The sequence below is a fragment of the Enhydra lutris genome, unplaced genomic scaffold, assembly GCF_002288905.1.
Source record: "Enhydra lutris kenyoni isolate GAN:26980312 unplaced genomic scaffold, ASM228890v2 scaffoldscaffold64, whole genome shotgun sequence".
Classification (NCBI taxonomy): Eukaryota; Metazoa; Chordata; class Mammalia; order Carnivora; family Mustelidae; genus Enhydra; species Enhydra lutris.
In genome coordinates this window covers 8,360,702-8,376,875 of record NW_019154148.1, presented here as the reverse complement: position 1 = coordinate 8,376,875, position 16,174 = coordinate 8,360,702, and the positions used below count along the sequence as shown (strand labels likewise).

Genomic DNA, 16,174 nt, shown 5'->3' with positions numbered 1-16,174 from the left:
AGTCACCAGACTTTTGAAAGTTGGATTCGGAAAACAATTTGTATTTAATTTTCTTTAAAGCAGAGCAGTTGTTCTCAGTGGGAAAGGCCCCCATTCAGCGCGGACTTTCCTTTACCCGGCACGTTCTTCAGCACCGGGGATTTGGAGATGAACCAGATATGGTCTCTCCGTGCTCTCAGGTCATCAGGTAGGACAGCTGCCGGCCAGCAGCTCTGCAGCACAGGAAAGGGGTTCTCTATCGCAGGGACGCGCAAGCAGCTGTGGCGCCGGGGGTGGCATCCCAGCACGGCCCAGGTGGCCCGCGAGGGGGAGGGCGGGCGCAGCGGCACCAAATGCCGCAGCTGCGCACTGTGTGCGGCCCATGTCACTGCCGCACAGGGGGCTCGAGGTGGGTCAGGGACGCATTCGCGCGTCTCGTCTCACCTCCACACTCTTCTCACTTCTTTCGCGAATTAACTCGTTTTGTTCTCTCAGTTGTTGCTGTTCTTCTTGAAGCGAACAGATCCGGTCTGTCGCAGCTGAAAGCTGGTAAAGAAAGATGTTTATGTTTCTCGACGTCAGCACTACTCTTACCGCTCAAATTTAAAAGCTGACGTCCGGCACCTTCGCAGGTGACGATGGATTTCCACGTATCTGATACCTTGTTTCTCGTTTCAGTTCTGGGTTTTGCATAGGTAATACGCGGACATAGCTTTGAAAACACGAGAGCAAACTAGTTCACGGCAAACATTCGCGGACACAAACTGACAGATGCTTGAATGTCCAACCCTGGAGAAGTGGTTTAACGAATGGCAGTGGGAGCATCAGACGAACACGTAGTTACTAGAAGGTCTGCAGAGGTTTTTAATGACCTGAGAACATACTTAGGGCAGAACAGCGGGAGGGGAAAAAAGTGGGTTATATAGGATGTTCTCACCTCTAATTAAAAAAAAAAAAAAAAAAAAATGCCCTAGGTGAAAAACGCCTAGGAAAATTTGGTGCCTATATAAACACCAATGATGAAAGTGGTCACAGTAGCTCTCACTTAGCAAAGGGATTGTGGGCTTTTGTTCTGATTCTTGGTTTTCAGTTTTGCCAGCCATTAAGCAGAAGGATATTTGATCCCCGGAGGGAGAGTGAAAGCCTTCTCGGGGAGGAATCAGAAGATAGGCCCTGGAGAGCCTCTTCCTGTCCTTGAGTGAGTTCCCATAGTTTAGGGCAAAGTGTATTGGAACAGGATGGCTAGGGAGAGGCAGGCAGAGGCGTGAGTACACTCACCAACCTCTCCTTATCCAGCCTCCCAACAGGGCCTGGCGAGAGAAGGGCAGGCTGGGGAAGGGGAAAGAAGAGGGACAGTTGGTGGTGCTCTTGGCATCACTCACCAAAGCGGGGGAGGGCCTGAAGCACCCAACTCCTTGCTCACCTTCCTCAAAAGCATCTAAGTCCAAGCGGACTAGGAACCCATGACTGGGGCTTCTAACCATGAACTGCTGCACCCAAAAAAGGAACTTCATGGCTCTGGGAGGTGCTAGTTGCTACAAGGGGAAGAAGCGGGCAAAAGCCAGACGCTAATTCCCATCCGCTCTCTGAAGACAGAGAGAGCACACCCTGAAGAGGGACTTTTCTCTAAAGTAGGTTTTCTTTTAAAACGGTTGGCCTTTGAAGAAAAAAATAACCCAGTTGTTTAGTTTCAAAAGCTAAAATTAGACCTTCACTGAAAGTATGCCACCTAGCCAGGGAGAGCAAAGAATCAAACTGTTTGATCTAAAACCAACTGATGTCTCCACACGCCAAGTGTTGTATTAGGCAAATTTACAGAATACTAATCTAATTTCTACAGCACTGCGAGGTATGGGTTATCATCCAATCTGGAGATGAGAACTGTGAGTCCAAAGACCTGCCTACCTAAACTGAGGCCCAGAGGCCCACCCCCCACCCCAGGGAAACGTGGGTCCTCTAATTCTAAGTGTGGTGAAGCTGCTCCCGGGAAGCCCATCTATGAAGGCCACCTCTCAATTTCTTTCTCTCACATAAATCTGACCTCCTCTCCTTAAAGCTTTTCAGGGCTGGCCCCGTGGGAGAGAGCAGTCAGTTTAAAGTAAGACTTAAACTGGGCCCTCCACACAAAAGCATGCTCTGTGTCTCTCCTTTGGCCATAACCTGCCTCCACACCGAGGTGGGGGGGGTCACGCCCTGGCCCCTGTCACAGCCCTCTTCCTCCCCAGGGAGACCTGGTGGGGAGGCCCGAGCAGCCAGGGACCGCTACCTGTGGAAAGCCTCAGAAAGGCTGAGCAACCCCCCTCCTGCTAACAGGAGACAAGATGTGTCCACCAAGGAGACTGCCGGGCAGCTGGCAGCAAGCTTTCTTCCTCGGCCTCAGCCCTCCTTCTTCCTGTCCTTTCATTCTCTCTCTTCCTAGTGAGAAAGCAGAGAAAGACCACACTGTGGGGAGACTGGTTCCATACTCCTGAGAGGCCGAAACACAGAAGGGGTGGGCAAGGGTTACTTTTACCTCATAAGGGTCTGTGCCTTCTGGGCAGCAGGGGGACAGACTACATCAGAGGAAGGTGGGTAAAGAGGAAGAGAAAAGCATCTTCACCATAGGAGCTGGGCTTTCCCAAGGAGGCCTGGTCTTCCCCGGGTGCACTGTGCGGTGGTGAAACCTAAGTCACTTAGAACTGGCTCATGATCGGCTGCCCTGGCTCATGGGCAGCCCTGGCAGGGCTGAACACAGACATTCTGAGGATGCAGAACTCTGAGAACGCTGACCCCCTGCGCAGCTCAACCCAAGCTTAGCAATCCCATTCCGACCAGCGAGAAGCTCTGGTCAGATACACCAACCATACCATCTCTGCACCTCGGGCCACTCTGTTCTAAGAACTTCAGAAAGTTACAAACCTCTTCTTCAAGTTTTGAATTCGTCTTTTCCAAGCCATCTATCTTGCTTTGAAGATCCCCAACTGTGCAGCTAGAGAAAACAACACATTAAGTAACAGTGAGCTTATAAAGGCTGTCTCCCCAGCCTGTGAACAATAACAGATTCCTAGGTTTCCTGTGCAGTGGATGGAGAGCCGAGGGTCTCCAATGAACTGAGACGAGAATTCTAAATACGTATGTATGTGTGCGTATGTACACATTTACTGAAAAGGCTTCAATGTCTTTCCCCCCAAATATGCTATCCATTTCTTTTTTAGCCAGTTGGAAAGGAAACAGATTTTTTTCCCCCTAACACGATAGATGGGAACCAAAATGCGCCAGTGGTCATTTATCTAGATCATTATCTGTAACAAGATATTGGTACTCTGGGGTTATAGGATCAAAGGAGGTTTTTATTTTTTATTTATTATTATTTTTTAAAAGATTTTATTTTATTTATTTGACAGACAGAGATCACAAGTAAGCAGAGAGTCAGGCAGAGGGAGAGGGAGAAGCAGGCTCCCTGCTGAGCAGAGAGCCTGAAGCGGGGCTCGATCCCAGGACCCTGAGACCATGACCCGAGCCGAAGGCAGAGGCTTTAACCCACTGAGCCACCCAGGTGCCCCTTAAAGGAGGTTTTTAAATTGTTTTTATACTTTGCTTCATTTTTCAAATGCTCTAAGTAATCTATACTACCTTCCTATTGAAAAACATGTCAAACTGATGTAAATTTGATAAACAATAAAAATAATGGCAACAATAACAAGCAGTAACTTCCTCTCTGGACGATGTGCCAGGCCCTGTTTGTTCTAAGCATTTCAGTGCATTAACTCATGTGACCCTCCCAATGATTCTGTGAGTAAATCTCACTGTTACCTGTTTCACAGATGAGGAAACCGTAACTTTACATTGGAAAACTCACTCATGTTCATTCCCCACTGGTGGGGCACCAGGATCTGAACCTAGGTGGTCTGGCTCCAGGCCCTGCTGCCCCAAACTAGTGCCTTTTGCCACTGAGGCAGGGACAAAGAAACAAACCCTGGGAGACTTGTGAATCAAGGTTCAAGGATTGCAGGGATGGGGGTGGGGTGGGGGGGAAATGGCAGGGTGGTGAGAAAATTATACAATGACACAAAGCAGAAAAAGGAACACAAACAAAAGATATGGAGGTAATTACAAGGTTTTTGTTTTTGTTTTAAGTGGGTGCCACACCCAGGGTGAAACCCTGTGTGGGGCTTGAAGTCAGGACTTGAGATTGAGACTTGATCTAAGATCAGGCATCAGATGCTTAACCAACTGAGCCACACAGCCTCCTTGAGAACTACAAATTTTGAAAGTATACCACTTTCAGTTCTATTCCAACTATAAAACTTAGAAAATGTCACTAAATTTATACATTTCTTAGAAAATATAGATGACCAAAAGAGAGATATCCTCAGAAGGAAAAAATCTAAACAAACTTAGGAAAAACTGAAAAACTGAAAAGCAAAGTACTGCCTCAACAAAGGCTTTGAGCTTCACATTTTCTTTCTTTTTTTTTTTTTAGAATTCCTACGCCCAACAAGGGGCTCAAACTCAAAACCCTGGGATCGAGAGTCCCATATTCCACCGACTGAGCCAGCTAGGCATCCCAAGCTTCATGTTTTTAAGGAGCAAAGAATGCTCATGAACCAGAACTAATTCATTTTGTGAAGCTGCAAAACCCTGACACCACACTGGATAGGAAAAACCAGAGAACAATTAGATCAGTTTACATATTAAAAAATGATTATTAAGTCTACAATCAGGGTGTGCTTGGGTGGCTCATATGGTTAAATGTCTGCCTCCAGCTCAGGTCAGGACCCCAGGGTCCTGGGATCAAGTCCTGCATAGGGCTCCCTGCTCAGCCGGGTGTCCGTTTCTCCCTCTCCCTTTGCCCCTCCCCCTGCTCATGCTCTCTCTCAAATGAAAAAAATCTTTAAAAAGTAAAATACAAATACAATCATGTAGGGTTTATCCCTGTGATATAGAAATGGCTCAATATGAAGATTTCTACTAATAAATAACATCCCATCAACAGATTAAGGGATAAAAGTCATGATTGCCTCAATGAAGCAAAGGGCACTCGATAAAATCTAACACCTCTTCCTTATAAAAATGCTCAATAAGTAAGGGATCTATCAAGAATGTCTCACAATAGGGGTGCCTGGGTGGCTCAGTGGGTTAAGCCGCTGCCTTCGGCTCAGGTCATGATCTCAGGGTCCTGGGATCTCTCTCTCTCTCTCTCTGCCTGCCTCTCCGTCTACTTGTGATCTCTCTCTCTGTCAAATAAATAAATAAAATCTTTAAAAAAAAAAAAAAAAAGAATGTCTCACAATAGTAGCCAACATCACACCTAAGGAGAACTTGGAGCAGCTTTCCCCATATGGCGACACCGTGCCAGCTCCTTTAGCTGTCTCACTGGCGCTTGGGGCCAGAGGGGCCGCTCCCGTGGAGCGGGGCTAATATGCACCGCACACCCTCAGAGAGGATTCAGAGACACAGAGAACAACAGGTCTCCCAAACCCCTGACTGAGAATCTCTGCCCGCTCCCCACCACCACTGCCATCGGCTAGTGCTTCAGGAAACACAGCAGCAGCTTTCCAATTAAAATGAAAAAAATCAAGGTACAAGACGCCTGCTTTTTGCTACTGAACTATCATCAAAAGTCTAGCCCTGAAGGGTTTTCAACCCTTTTATCCTGCCCTGGCACCCCAGAGGGATGCGTGATGACTGCCAGCCGGAACAGGGCTTCCCGCGGCTGTGACTTCCAACCAGGCGGCTGAGGTGCGAGGGGTAGAGATTCAAGGTATAATCTGGTTGCTTTCTACATTGTCTAACTACACAAAACAAAGAACGCAAGAATTCCCAAAGCTCCTTATTGAGAAATCATACTTCTCCAATCTGCATACATAAGCATGATAACCTTCTTTCTTGGCTTGGCAAAAGCGTCAGTTATGAATATATGGCAGTTCAAAAATGTTCCATGAAACAATTATTGGGTATTGAGACCGAACTGTAACAATGGAGAAAGGAGCGAGTCCTACCTTAAGTGCCGGTTAAGTTCTTCCACGTAATTTTTTTGATCAAGGACATCAGTAATTCTTTCGTGCCTTTTAAAAAGAGCATAAAAAGAGAGACATTCCTTTTATTTGTGGCTAATACTTTGTAACCATCCCCCAACACGTTGATCACCTTGAAGAAGTACCAAAGTCATCAGGAAACCTAGGGACAGTCAGACCTTCTTAATAACGTCTCCCTGGTCCCAATCCCAGAACAAACAGAGAGCAAAGCTGGCCAAGGGTTGGGGTGTGGCAGGGACAGTGGCCAGGGTCTTGGGAGATGCAAAAACATGAGCAGACCTCTGGCAGACCCCCTCCTGCCCCGGCAGGCCGGGCATCTGGGAAGAGGAGAGAAAGCCATCTGGCACAAGGTGCCCTCCCTCGAGGTGGCTGATGAAGCAGCCCCTGTCGTGCTGAAGGGAAAGAGGGTAGCTCAAGAAAGCACACCAGAGCCCTTTTAACACATAAAGCTGACCGGTCTGGCTTAAAAACGAACAAACAAAAAAACCCCAAAACTTCTATATTTTAAAGTTACGCTTTCCTCCAAACCCCAGCTTCTCTACATATATATGTATGTTCACACAGGTGCATGCCACAGGTGCTGGATTGTTCAGCATGGTCAGCTGTTTCTTTTACCTGTTCTGCCCTTCACATAGGTGTGCAGGTAACCCGAGTGAATAGTCTGCTGAGCCTATAGGCATATGATCCTAATATACCTCTGTGTCATACACATAGGTACTTACACATAGGTACCTATGTATAGGTAGGGTATGTAATTGAAACATAAAAATATATTAGGGATTTCTTAGGTTTGTCTACAAACACGATATACAGTTGACCCTTGAATAATGCAAAGGTTAGGGCCCTAACCCTTACATGCAGTTGAAAATCTGCATGTAACTTCTGACTCCTCAGAAACTTTACTAATGGCCTACTATTGACTGGAAGCCTTACCAATTACGTAATCAACACGTATTTCGAGTGTTATACAGAATATATACTTTAGTCTTACAAAGAAATAAGTTAAAGAAAATCATAAGGTTGGGGGGCCTGGATGGCACAGCTGCTTCAGCAACCGATTCCTCGTTTCAGCTCAGGTCTGATCTCAGGTTTGAGAGACCGAGCCCCACGCCAGGCTCCGTGCTCTGTGCAGAGTCTGCTTGAGATTCTCTCTCTCTCCCTCTCCTTCTGCCCCTCCTCTCCTTCTCTAAAATAATAAATCTTAAAAAAAAAAAAAAAAGAGAGAGAAAATCAGAAGGAAAACACATTTAAAGTACTGTACTGTATTTATTGAAAAAAAAAAATCTATGTATAAGTAGACTTACGCAGTTTGAACCCGTGTTGTTCAGTGGTCAACTGTATACACCTGTCAATATCATACTTTTCTCACTCAGGAATACCTTGTAGAAATCCCTTTAGATCTACTATACCCAGTAGGTGAAATTTGTTCTGTCTGCCTAATATATCACAGAGTGAATATTTTGAATGTCCCATAATTTATTCAATTATCCCCTTACTGATAATCAGTTTATTTCCATTTCTTTACATTAATTATATATGTATATATAAATTTTATTTTTAAGTAATCTTACACCCAACCTGGGGCTCAAACTTACAACCCTGAGACCGAGTTGCACGCTCTACTGACTGAGCCAGCCAGGCACCCCAAGAATCTATTTTTAAGTCTTAACTGGGTGAATCCTTGTACCCCTGAAACATTAATGGGGTTCCCACTGACAGATAAGGTGTGCTGCTAGGGCACACAGACCATGAGAACCCTTCTCAGAACACATTTGAAAGACAGGTGGTGAAATATTCAAACACAATCCAAAGGCTTACGGTGAAACTACCCCCAGCCTCTTCCCCGCCAGGCAGCCCATGTTAGCCGGTCCATATGCTACTCTAGAAGAGTCCATGTGCGAGGAAGTACAGCATGTAAATATGGATGTATATTCTTTATCGTAACTCAAATGGCAGCATGTTATACACAGTGCTTGCTTTGTTTACTTCTCTTCTGTCCCAGAAAAGCTCCTTTAAAAGAATGTTCTCATTAACCAGCATGAAGGAGAGCTACGTGTGGCACGAGGAGACAGCTGAGACACCAGGATCAAAGAACAAGTCCCAAGGGAACTTATGTCTATATAATAGCACCATCCCACTTATATTCAAACAAACCATAAGGCAAGTTATACGACCAACAGATATGTCTTTGGCGTTTGGAAAAGCCGTGGGAGGAGACCCGAGCAGGGTCTCCCCACTGAGGTAGGGGCGGGCCAGGGCAGTGAGCTGGGGATGTGAATGGGCACATTTCACTTGTCTTCTCTATTCTGCAGAGCTCAGTTCCTTGTACGAGGGAATATTATTGTATTACTTCTGTAACTAAGACACCCGATGAGAATGAAAATGGCACACAAAGCCAACGCCAATGTAGCCTTGTCATAAAAATCAGAATTTCATGAAACCATGAAGAGCAGCAGCACGCAGGGCGGTACTTACTCTTTGCCGCCATCAAGCTCCTGCACATCCTTAAGGTAGAGGGAAAAATCAATCACGCCAACCTGATTGACATGAAAAGCACAAGTTTAAATAAGAGAGACTTGTCCCGTTCTCCACAAACCTTGTATCTTTAAAATTTAGGGTATTTACGTTCCTGTCTCTTTCCTACAAACATCTAGTTGGCCTAACCAGCTCTATAAAAGCAATCGATGGAACCCACAAACCAAGAGAAAAATAACCCTACCCCCTTCTAGAAGAAAAAGGTATTAAAAAACCAGAATTTGGGGGAGGGGAGTGCACCAGCGTGGCTCAGTTGGTTAGGCAACCGACTCTTGATTTTAGCTCAGGTCATACATGATCTCAGGGCGGGATCGAGCCCTGCACTGGGCTCCACGCTCAGCAGGGAGTCTGCCTGAGAGTCTCTCTCTCTCTCTCTCTGCCCCTCCTGCTCTCTAAATAAATAAATACATTTTATTTATTTATTTATTTATTTGACAGACAGAGATCACAAGTAGGCAGAGAGGCAGGCAGAGAAAGAGGGAGAAGCAGGCTCCCTGCTGAGCAGAGAGCCCCATGAGGGGCTCGATCCCAGGACCCTGAGACCATGACCTGAGCCGAAGGCAGAGGCTTTACCCACTGAGCCACCCAGGTGCCCCAATAAATACATTTTTTAAAAAATGAGAATTTAAGGGAATTTTCTGAAGTTTTCCTCCCTTGTCAAGGTTAGTTTTGTGTATTTATTCGACAATCAAGTTGCTGACAGAGATCAATAACAACAACAACAACAAAAAAGAGGCCTGGGTTGCTAGACCAAGGTGGTAGGTAACCTTAACTGATATCTTGACTCCTTCCGTCCCTAAATTGTGGGTGAAATGGTCCTATTTCATTTTCCAGGGGACATTCTCTGCTGCTGTGGAGAACAAGGGAGGACCCAAATCCCTCCATCTGGATGTTATGGGCTTTGTCCAGAAATAAAGCACTTGGAAAGAATGAGAGCCTGGTCTGCCACTGTCCACTCCAGTGTGAGTAAATGAAACCAGTCTTATTTGAAAAATGGGAAAACTGGGTCCATCAGTAGTACTGTTCATTCATGTAAGAGCCCTATCACAGATCTTTACACAACCGTAAGAAAGAACGCCATGGAGGGATGTATAGCGACATGAAGAAAGCTTCAGGAGAAAATGTTAAGTCCTAGAGGGATAGGTACAGCATTAACTCTTTATAGTAACACCATTTTTTATTTTAATTTTTAAAGAAGATTTTATTTATTTGAGAGAGAGCGCAAGCACGAATGGGGGAAAGGCAGAGAGAGGGAGAAGCAGACTCCCTGCTGAGCAAGGAGCCCGATGGAATGTGGGGCTTGATCTTAGGATCCTGGGATCATGACCTGAGCTGAAAGCAGACGCTTAACCGACTGAGCCACCCAGGTGCGCCATAACACCATTAAAAAAAAAAAAAAAGATTTATTTATTTAAGAGAGAGAACACGTGCGCATGGGAGAGAATCTCAAGCAGACTCCATGCTGAGCACGGAGCCCAAGTAGGGCTCGATTCCACGACCCTGAGATCATGACGTGAGCTGAAACCAGGAGTCGGATGTTCAACTGATTCAGCCACCCAGGTGTCCCTATAGTAACACCATTTATGTTAAAGCCAGAGCCACGTGGGAGGGCTTCTATAACTTCTCTGTCACACCTCCTACCAATCTATATTCCCGACGCTTGAACCTGGGCAGCCTCAGTGTCTGTCTTCAGTCAAAAGCGGCAGACACGTGGCTATGATTTCTGCAGCCACATTAATGAAGGCAACACAAGCTTCTTCCTGGCTCTCGCTATAGGGGTGTATACCTCTGAGCTTCCACGGAGGAATTCTGGCCACTCTGGAGCTACCATGCTGGAGAACAAGTGGAGAAGACCACAAGAGGACAGAGGTGCCTGAGAGGTCTCGGCTGTTCCAGTCCCAGCTCACTGAGTCCCTTCGCAGCCCAGAAGACAGACAAGCAAGACAGGAAGCCTCAGTGGTTGCTGCCCTGCCGGCAACCCGACTGCAATCATAGAGCCCTCAGTCAAGAAGTGCCTGCCTCTTTCAGCCCAGTCAACTCCCGCCGGAGATACAGTGATGACTGCTGGTTACCGGGCTGGGGATTCCTTACCCAGAAATAGGAGCAAGAAAGGATGCACTTTGAAACAAAGCCTACATAAACATAAATGCAGAGAAAAAAGGAGAACTGGTTCTAGAAAGACTTTCCCCTCGGTTTTTACCGTTCTCTGTGGGGATGAGTGAGATTGACAGGGGAAGGGAGAAAGGAGTTTGAATTTTACTTTTCATCTGATATGCTTCTGTATAAACTTTTTTCAACAAGCGCACATTTCTTTTGCAATAAAATTAATAATAAAAAGAAATAAAGGCCGCTTAGCTGGCTCAGTGGGTGGAGCAAGCAACTCTTGATCTTGGGTTGTGAGTTCAAACCCCACACTGGGTGTAGAGATTACTCAAAAATAAAATCTTTAAAAAACTAAATAATAAAATTAAATAAAAAGGAAATACATTTTCTTTTTTTTTTTTTAAAGATTTTTTTTTAAATTTATTTATTTGACAGAGAGAGATCACAAGCAGGCAGAGAGGCAGGCAGAGAGAGAGGAGGAAGCAGGCTCCCCGCCGAGCAGAGAGCCTGATGCGGGGCTCGATCCCAGGACCCCGAGATCATGACCTGAGCCAAAGGCAGTGGCTTAACCCACTGAGCCACCCAGGTGCCCCAAAAGAAATACATTTTCAACTGCAAAAAAACACACACACACACCCAACAATAGAAAGAAAGAGAGGGATGCTAGGGTGGCTCAGCTGGTTAAAATCTAACTTTGGCTCAGGTCATGATTCCAGGGTCCTGGGATCGAGTCCCGCATCAGGGTCTGTGCTCAGCGGGAAGTCTGCTTCTCCCTCTCCCCTTGCTCCTCCCCGCTGCTCATGTTCTCTCTCTCTGTCAAATTAATAAAAGCTTAAAAAAAAAAAAAAAGAAAGAAGGACAGAAGGAAAGGAGAGAGAGTTAACACTCAAATAGACATTAATGGATCAGGAAGCAAATAAAGCCCTTCTCCCAAAGCAAAACTGATCAATAAAAGCAAGAGCTGATTCTTCAAACTCAACACAGCTGACAAATCTCTATCAAGTATGGTCGGTAGTTAGTGGCAAGTACACAATACTGCAAATGAGAAAGTGAGATTTTAAGATGCTATAAAGGAATACTCTCATATAACTAATAGATCTGAATGAAATAAATGACTTCTGGAAAAATGTAAGTGACTAAAAAATCATCCCAAGCCATAGGAAACCAGTACACAGACCAAGAGCTAAGTAAAAAATTAAAGTGGTCAAAGAACTATGACCAGGGTGCCTGGGTGGCTCAGTGGGTTAAAGCCTCTGCCTTCCACTCAGGTCGTGATCCCGGAGTCCTTGGATCGAGCCCCGCATCAGGCTCTCTGCTCAGCAGGGAGCCTGCTTCCTCCTCTCTCTCTGCCTGCTTCTCTGCCTACTTGTGATCTCCGTCTGTCAAATAAATAAATAAAATCTTTAAAAAAAAACAACAAAACTATGACCAAAAGAAAAGCATAAAGCTGAAGAGGTCATACCAGGAAGAAACCTTCAAATAAAAAAAATAATTCCTGCTCTAATAAACAGTTACAGAAAACAAGAAAAGAACATTATCCACCTTATTTTCTGAGATTAACACAATTCTGACACCACGAAGGGACAAAGAGCTGTGAAATCTAGGCGTATGCTAGAAGAATAACGCGCGATGGCCACTTTGGGTTTATTTTAGGAATGCAGAGGTAATATCACAACAGGAAACCTATGCATGAATTCCATTATATTTATGGGATAAAAGATAAAGACATTTCAAAAGACGCCCAAAAAAGGGTATGTGATGGCACTGCATGCTCATTTTTAATAAAAATGTGAAATAAATTAGACTGGAGCAGTACTTTCTAAACATTAAGAGGATCCCCTCAGACACCAGCAGCAAGCCTTCACACCTCCTGGTGGCATATGAGAGGCACTGAGCTGAAGAACAGAGCACGGGAATGTACAGAAGCCTCGAGTCACTACACTGTCCACCTGAAACTAATATAATGCTAAATGTCTACTAGAATTAAAAAAAAAAAAAAATTCTACCCTGAGCACAGACACACATACAGAAATTTTTTTTTTTTAAGATTTTATTTATTTATTTCACAGACAGAGATCACAAGTAGGCAGAGAGGCAGGCAGAGAGGGTGGGGGAGCAGGCTCCCTGCCAAGCAGAGAGCCCGATGTGGGGCTCGATCCCAGGACACCGGGATCATGACCTGAGCCGAAGGCACAGTCTTTAACCCACTGAGCCACCCAGGTGCCCCGACATATAGAAATTGTATTTAAAACTAAAAAATGAGGGGCCCCTGGGTGGCTCAGTGGGTTAAGCCTCTGCCTTCAGCTCAGGTCATGATCCCAGGATCCTGGGATCAAGCCCCACATCGGGCTCTCTGCTCTCTCTGCCTGGCTCTCTGCCTACTTGTGATCTAATAAATAAATAAAAAATCTTAAAAAAAAAACTAAACTAAAAAAATGAATGAAACAGCTGACAACTGTCATTTCAGAGGACTCTTCCAAGGTTCTCTCAGATTGTCTCTTAAATGATGGTAATTAACAATAAATAACACTACAGGGAAGTGTAGGTGGTTCAGTCAAGTATCCGCCTTCGGCTCAAGTCTTGATGTCAGGCTCCCTGCTCAGTGGGGTGTCCTCTCCCTCTGCCCTCCCCCTCCCCCTGTGCTTGTGCTTACTCCCTCTGTCAAATAAATAAATAAAATCTTAAACAAAAAAAAAAGACTGTTACTGACATAGGATAAAGAGATTCAGAGACTAGTAGGCCTTTGAATCCAGAAATAAACCTCAGTGGATTAGGGATAGTTCACACATAATAAAGGTGAAATTTCAGATTAGTAGAAAAATGTACTTGATACATGATACTGAGAAAACTGGTTTAGTGTTTGTAAATGAAACCCAGACTCCCATTTCACACTATGTCAAAATAAATGACAGGCATTATAAATGTAAAAAATAGTTGATTTTAAAAAGTAGGTTAATTTTTAGATGGGGAAGGACTTTCTAAGCACAGTACCTTAGAAGGGATAAAGAAAAAGTCCATTAAATGTGACTGCTGGGGTGCCTAGCTGGCCCAGTCAGTAGAGCATGTAACTCTTGATCTCAGGGCTGTGGGTTCGAGCCCCGTGGTTGGAGCAGAGATTATGTAAAAACAATCTTTGGGGTAAAGAAATAAATTTGACTGCAAAAAACCCCTTTCTTTCCTTGCAGGGAAAATAGCTGTAAGAAAACCAGAAAAAAAACTGATAACCAAAATTCTGACAGTTAATATCATTAATCTATAATAAAGGAGTAGAAAAAATGGAAGACTCAGAAAAATGGGAGGAACTGAACAGGGAGTCACAAAAGGAACAGGAAGGGGAGTCACAAAAACGGAACCACCAACGGCAAATAAAACATGTAAAAAATACTTGACCTCCGGAGTTTTCAAAAAGGTAAATTTGGTGGGGCACCTGGCTGGCTCAGATGGTAGAGCATGTGACTCTTGATCTCAAGGTCTTGAGTTCAAGCCCCATGTTGGGCATGAAGCCTACTTTAAAAAATAAACAGGGTCACCTAGGTGGCTCAATTAGTTAAGTGACTTTTTAAAATTAAATTAAAAAAATATTTTATTTGAGAGAGAGCACACATGTGTGCACTCGCATGAACAGAGGGAAGGGTAGAGAGAGTGGGGGAAAAGCAGACTCCTCATTGAATGGAGAGTCCAACACAGGGCTTGATCCCAGGACCCTGAGATCATGACTGAAGGCAGATGCTTAACTGACAACCTTCAACTGACTCTTGATTTCGGCTCAAGTCACGATCTCAGGGTTGTGAGGTCCAGCCCCTGGGGCTCCATGCTCAGTGGGTAGTCTACTTGAGATTCTCTCCCTCTCCTCCAGCACGGGCACACTCTCTCTTTCTAAGATGAATCTTCAAACAAAACAAAACAAACCCCCAAAACTAAACATGCTTTAAAAAAATGTAAATTTGAGAGGAGCTGTTTTGGTCTGTGAGATTGAAAAAGATCAAGGTGCCATCATGACGTCGTCACACTGATATAGGATGTTTACTTTAACACAGAAAGTCCATAATTTATCCTAAGGAAATCAATGGACAACAGTGCGAAGAGGCATGAGGATGTTTATAGTACTGTTGTAATATGGAATCAACCTCAGTTAATAAGGCCCTGGTTAAATAAACTACGGTACGCTCATCAAACGAATCCAGGCATACATTGTTTTATTACCTTTTGCTCTATTGCACTTCCCAGACACTGCATGTTTACAAGGGGTGGCTCTATGGCAGCCATGTGTTGGGCAGGTCTATCAGCACCGTTTTCCGAACAGCATTTGCTCCCCCTGTGTCTGTGTCACATTTTGGTAATCATGGATTTCAAACTTTTCCTATTACTACATTTGTTATGATGAGCTGTGATCAGTCATTACGACTTGCTGAAAGCTCAGATGATGGTTAGAATTTTTTTAGCAAGAAAGTAGTTTAAAATTAAGGTATGGGGAACCTGGGTTGCTCAGTCGGTTAAGTGTCTGCCTTCAGCTCAGGTCATGATCGCGGGGTCCTGGTATTGAGCCCTGCGTTGGGCTCCCTGCTCTGCAGGGATTCTGCTTCTTCCTCTCCCTCTGACCTTCTACCCTGCTTGTGCTCCCTCAAATAAATAAATAAAATCTTTAAAAAACACTTTACATGGGGCACCTGGGTGGCTTAGTGGGTTAAAGTCTCTGCCTTTGGCTCAGGTCATGATCCCAGGGTCTTGGGATTGAGCCCCGCATCGGGCACTTTGCTCCACAGGGAGCCTGCTTCCTCCTCTCTCTCTCTGCCTGCCTCTCTGCCTACTTGTGATCTCTGTCTGTCAAATAAATAAATAAAAATCTTAAAAAAAAAAAAAGAATGCTTAAAAAAATAAAAAACACTTTACACTGACTTTTTGTTTAGTTTACTTAATTTATTTTTATTATTTATTTACACATTGATTTTTTTTTTAAAGATATGGTGCTATCCCACACTTGATAGGCTACAGTATGGTGTAAACATAACTTTTATATGCACTGGGAAACCAAAGAAGGTCATGACTCGTTCTACCGAGATATTTGATTAATTGCAGTGGTCTGGAACCCAAGCCACAGTCTGAGGTATGCTTCTACTGTGCAACCATTTAAATGGCACATATCTCTACTGACATTGAGAGCCACGTGGGACACAGTGTCAAATAAAAACAAAATTACAAAACAGGTGTGCCTGGAATAATCATATTTTGGTTGAAAGAAAGACAGAAGGAAAGATCCAAATACCTCTAAAATACTTCTCTGTATTTTTTGAAACATTTCAACATGCAAAAACAAAACTATTAGGAGGAAAATAGGAAGGAATGGCTTGGGTACGGAGGGATTAGGGGAAGCTTTAGATTCTGCAGATCTGAATTTGAACTTGTGGCAGGAAGCAGGCCAGGCAGTGGCCCAGCCACAGCTACATGTGTCTCCCCCACCACTCACTCACTGTCCCTGCCGCTAGGAGTTTAGGCCTCAGCCCTGATCACCCACTCCCAGGCAGGTAGAAAGGAGGGTGGTC

At 44.6% G+C, this 16,174-nt stretch overlaps 1 protein-coding gene across 2 annotated transcripts in view; it reads right to left on the bottom strand.

Moving 5' to 3' along the window:
* The window catches only part of LOC111158861 (RUN and FYVE domain containing 1), a 61,345-nt gene that overhangs the window by 26,284 nt on the left and 18,887 nt on the right, over positions 1 to 16,174 (bottom strand). For both annotated transcript variants that reach the window (XM_022521161.1, XM_022521160.1), the window contains exons 6-9: positions 8,472 to 8,533; positions 5,961 to 6,026; positions 2,878 to 2,947; positions 424 to 525 (exon numbers count right to left, since the gene is read on the bottom strand). In XM_022521161.1, coding sequence (XP_022376869.1) covers positions 424 to 525; positions 2,878 to 2,947; positions 5,961 to 6,026; positions 8,472 to 8,533 — 300 coding nt within the window. The remainder of the gene's footprint in view (positions 1 to 423; positions 526 to 2,877; positions 2,948 to 5,960; positions 6,027 to 8,471; positions 8,534 to 16,174) is intronic.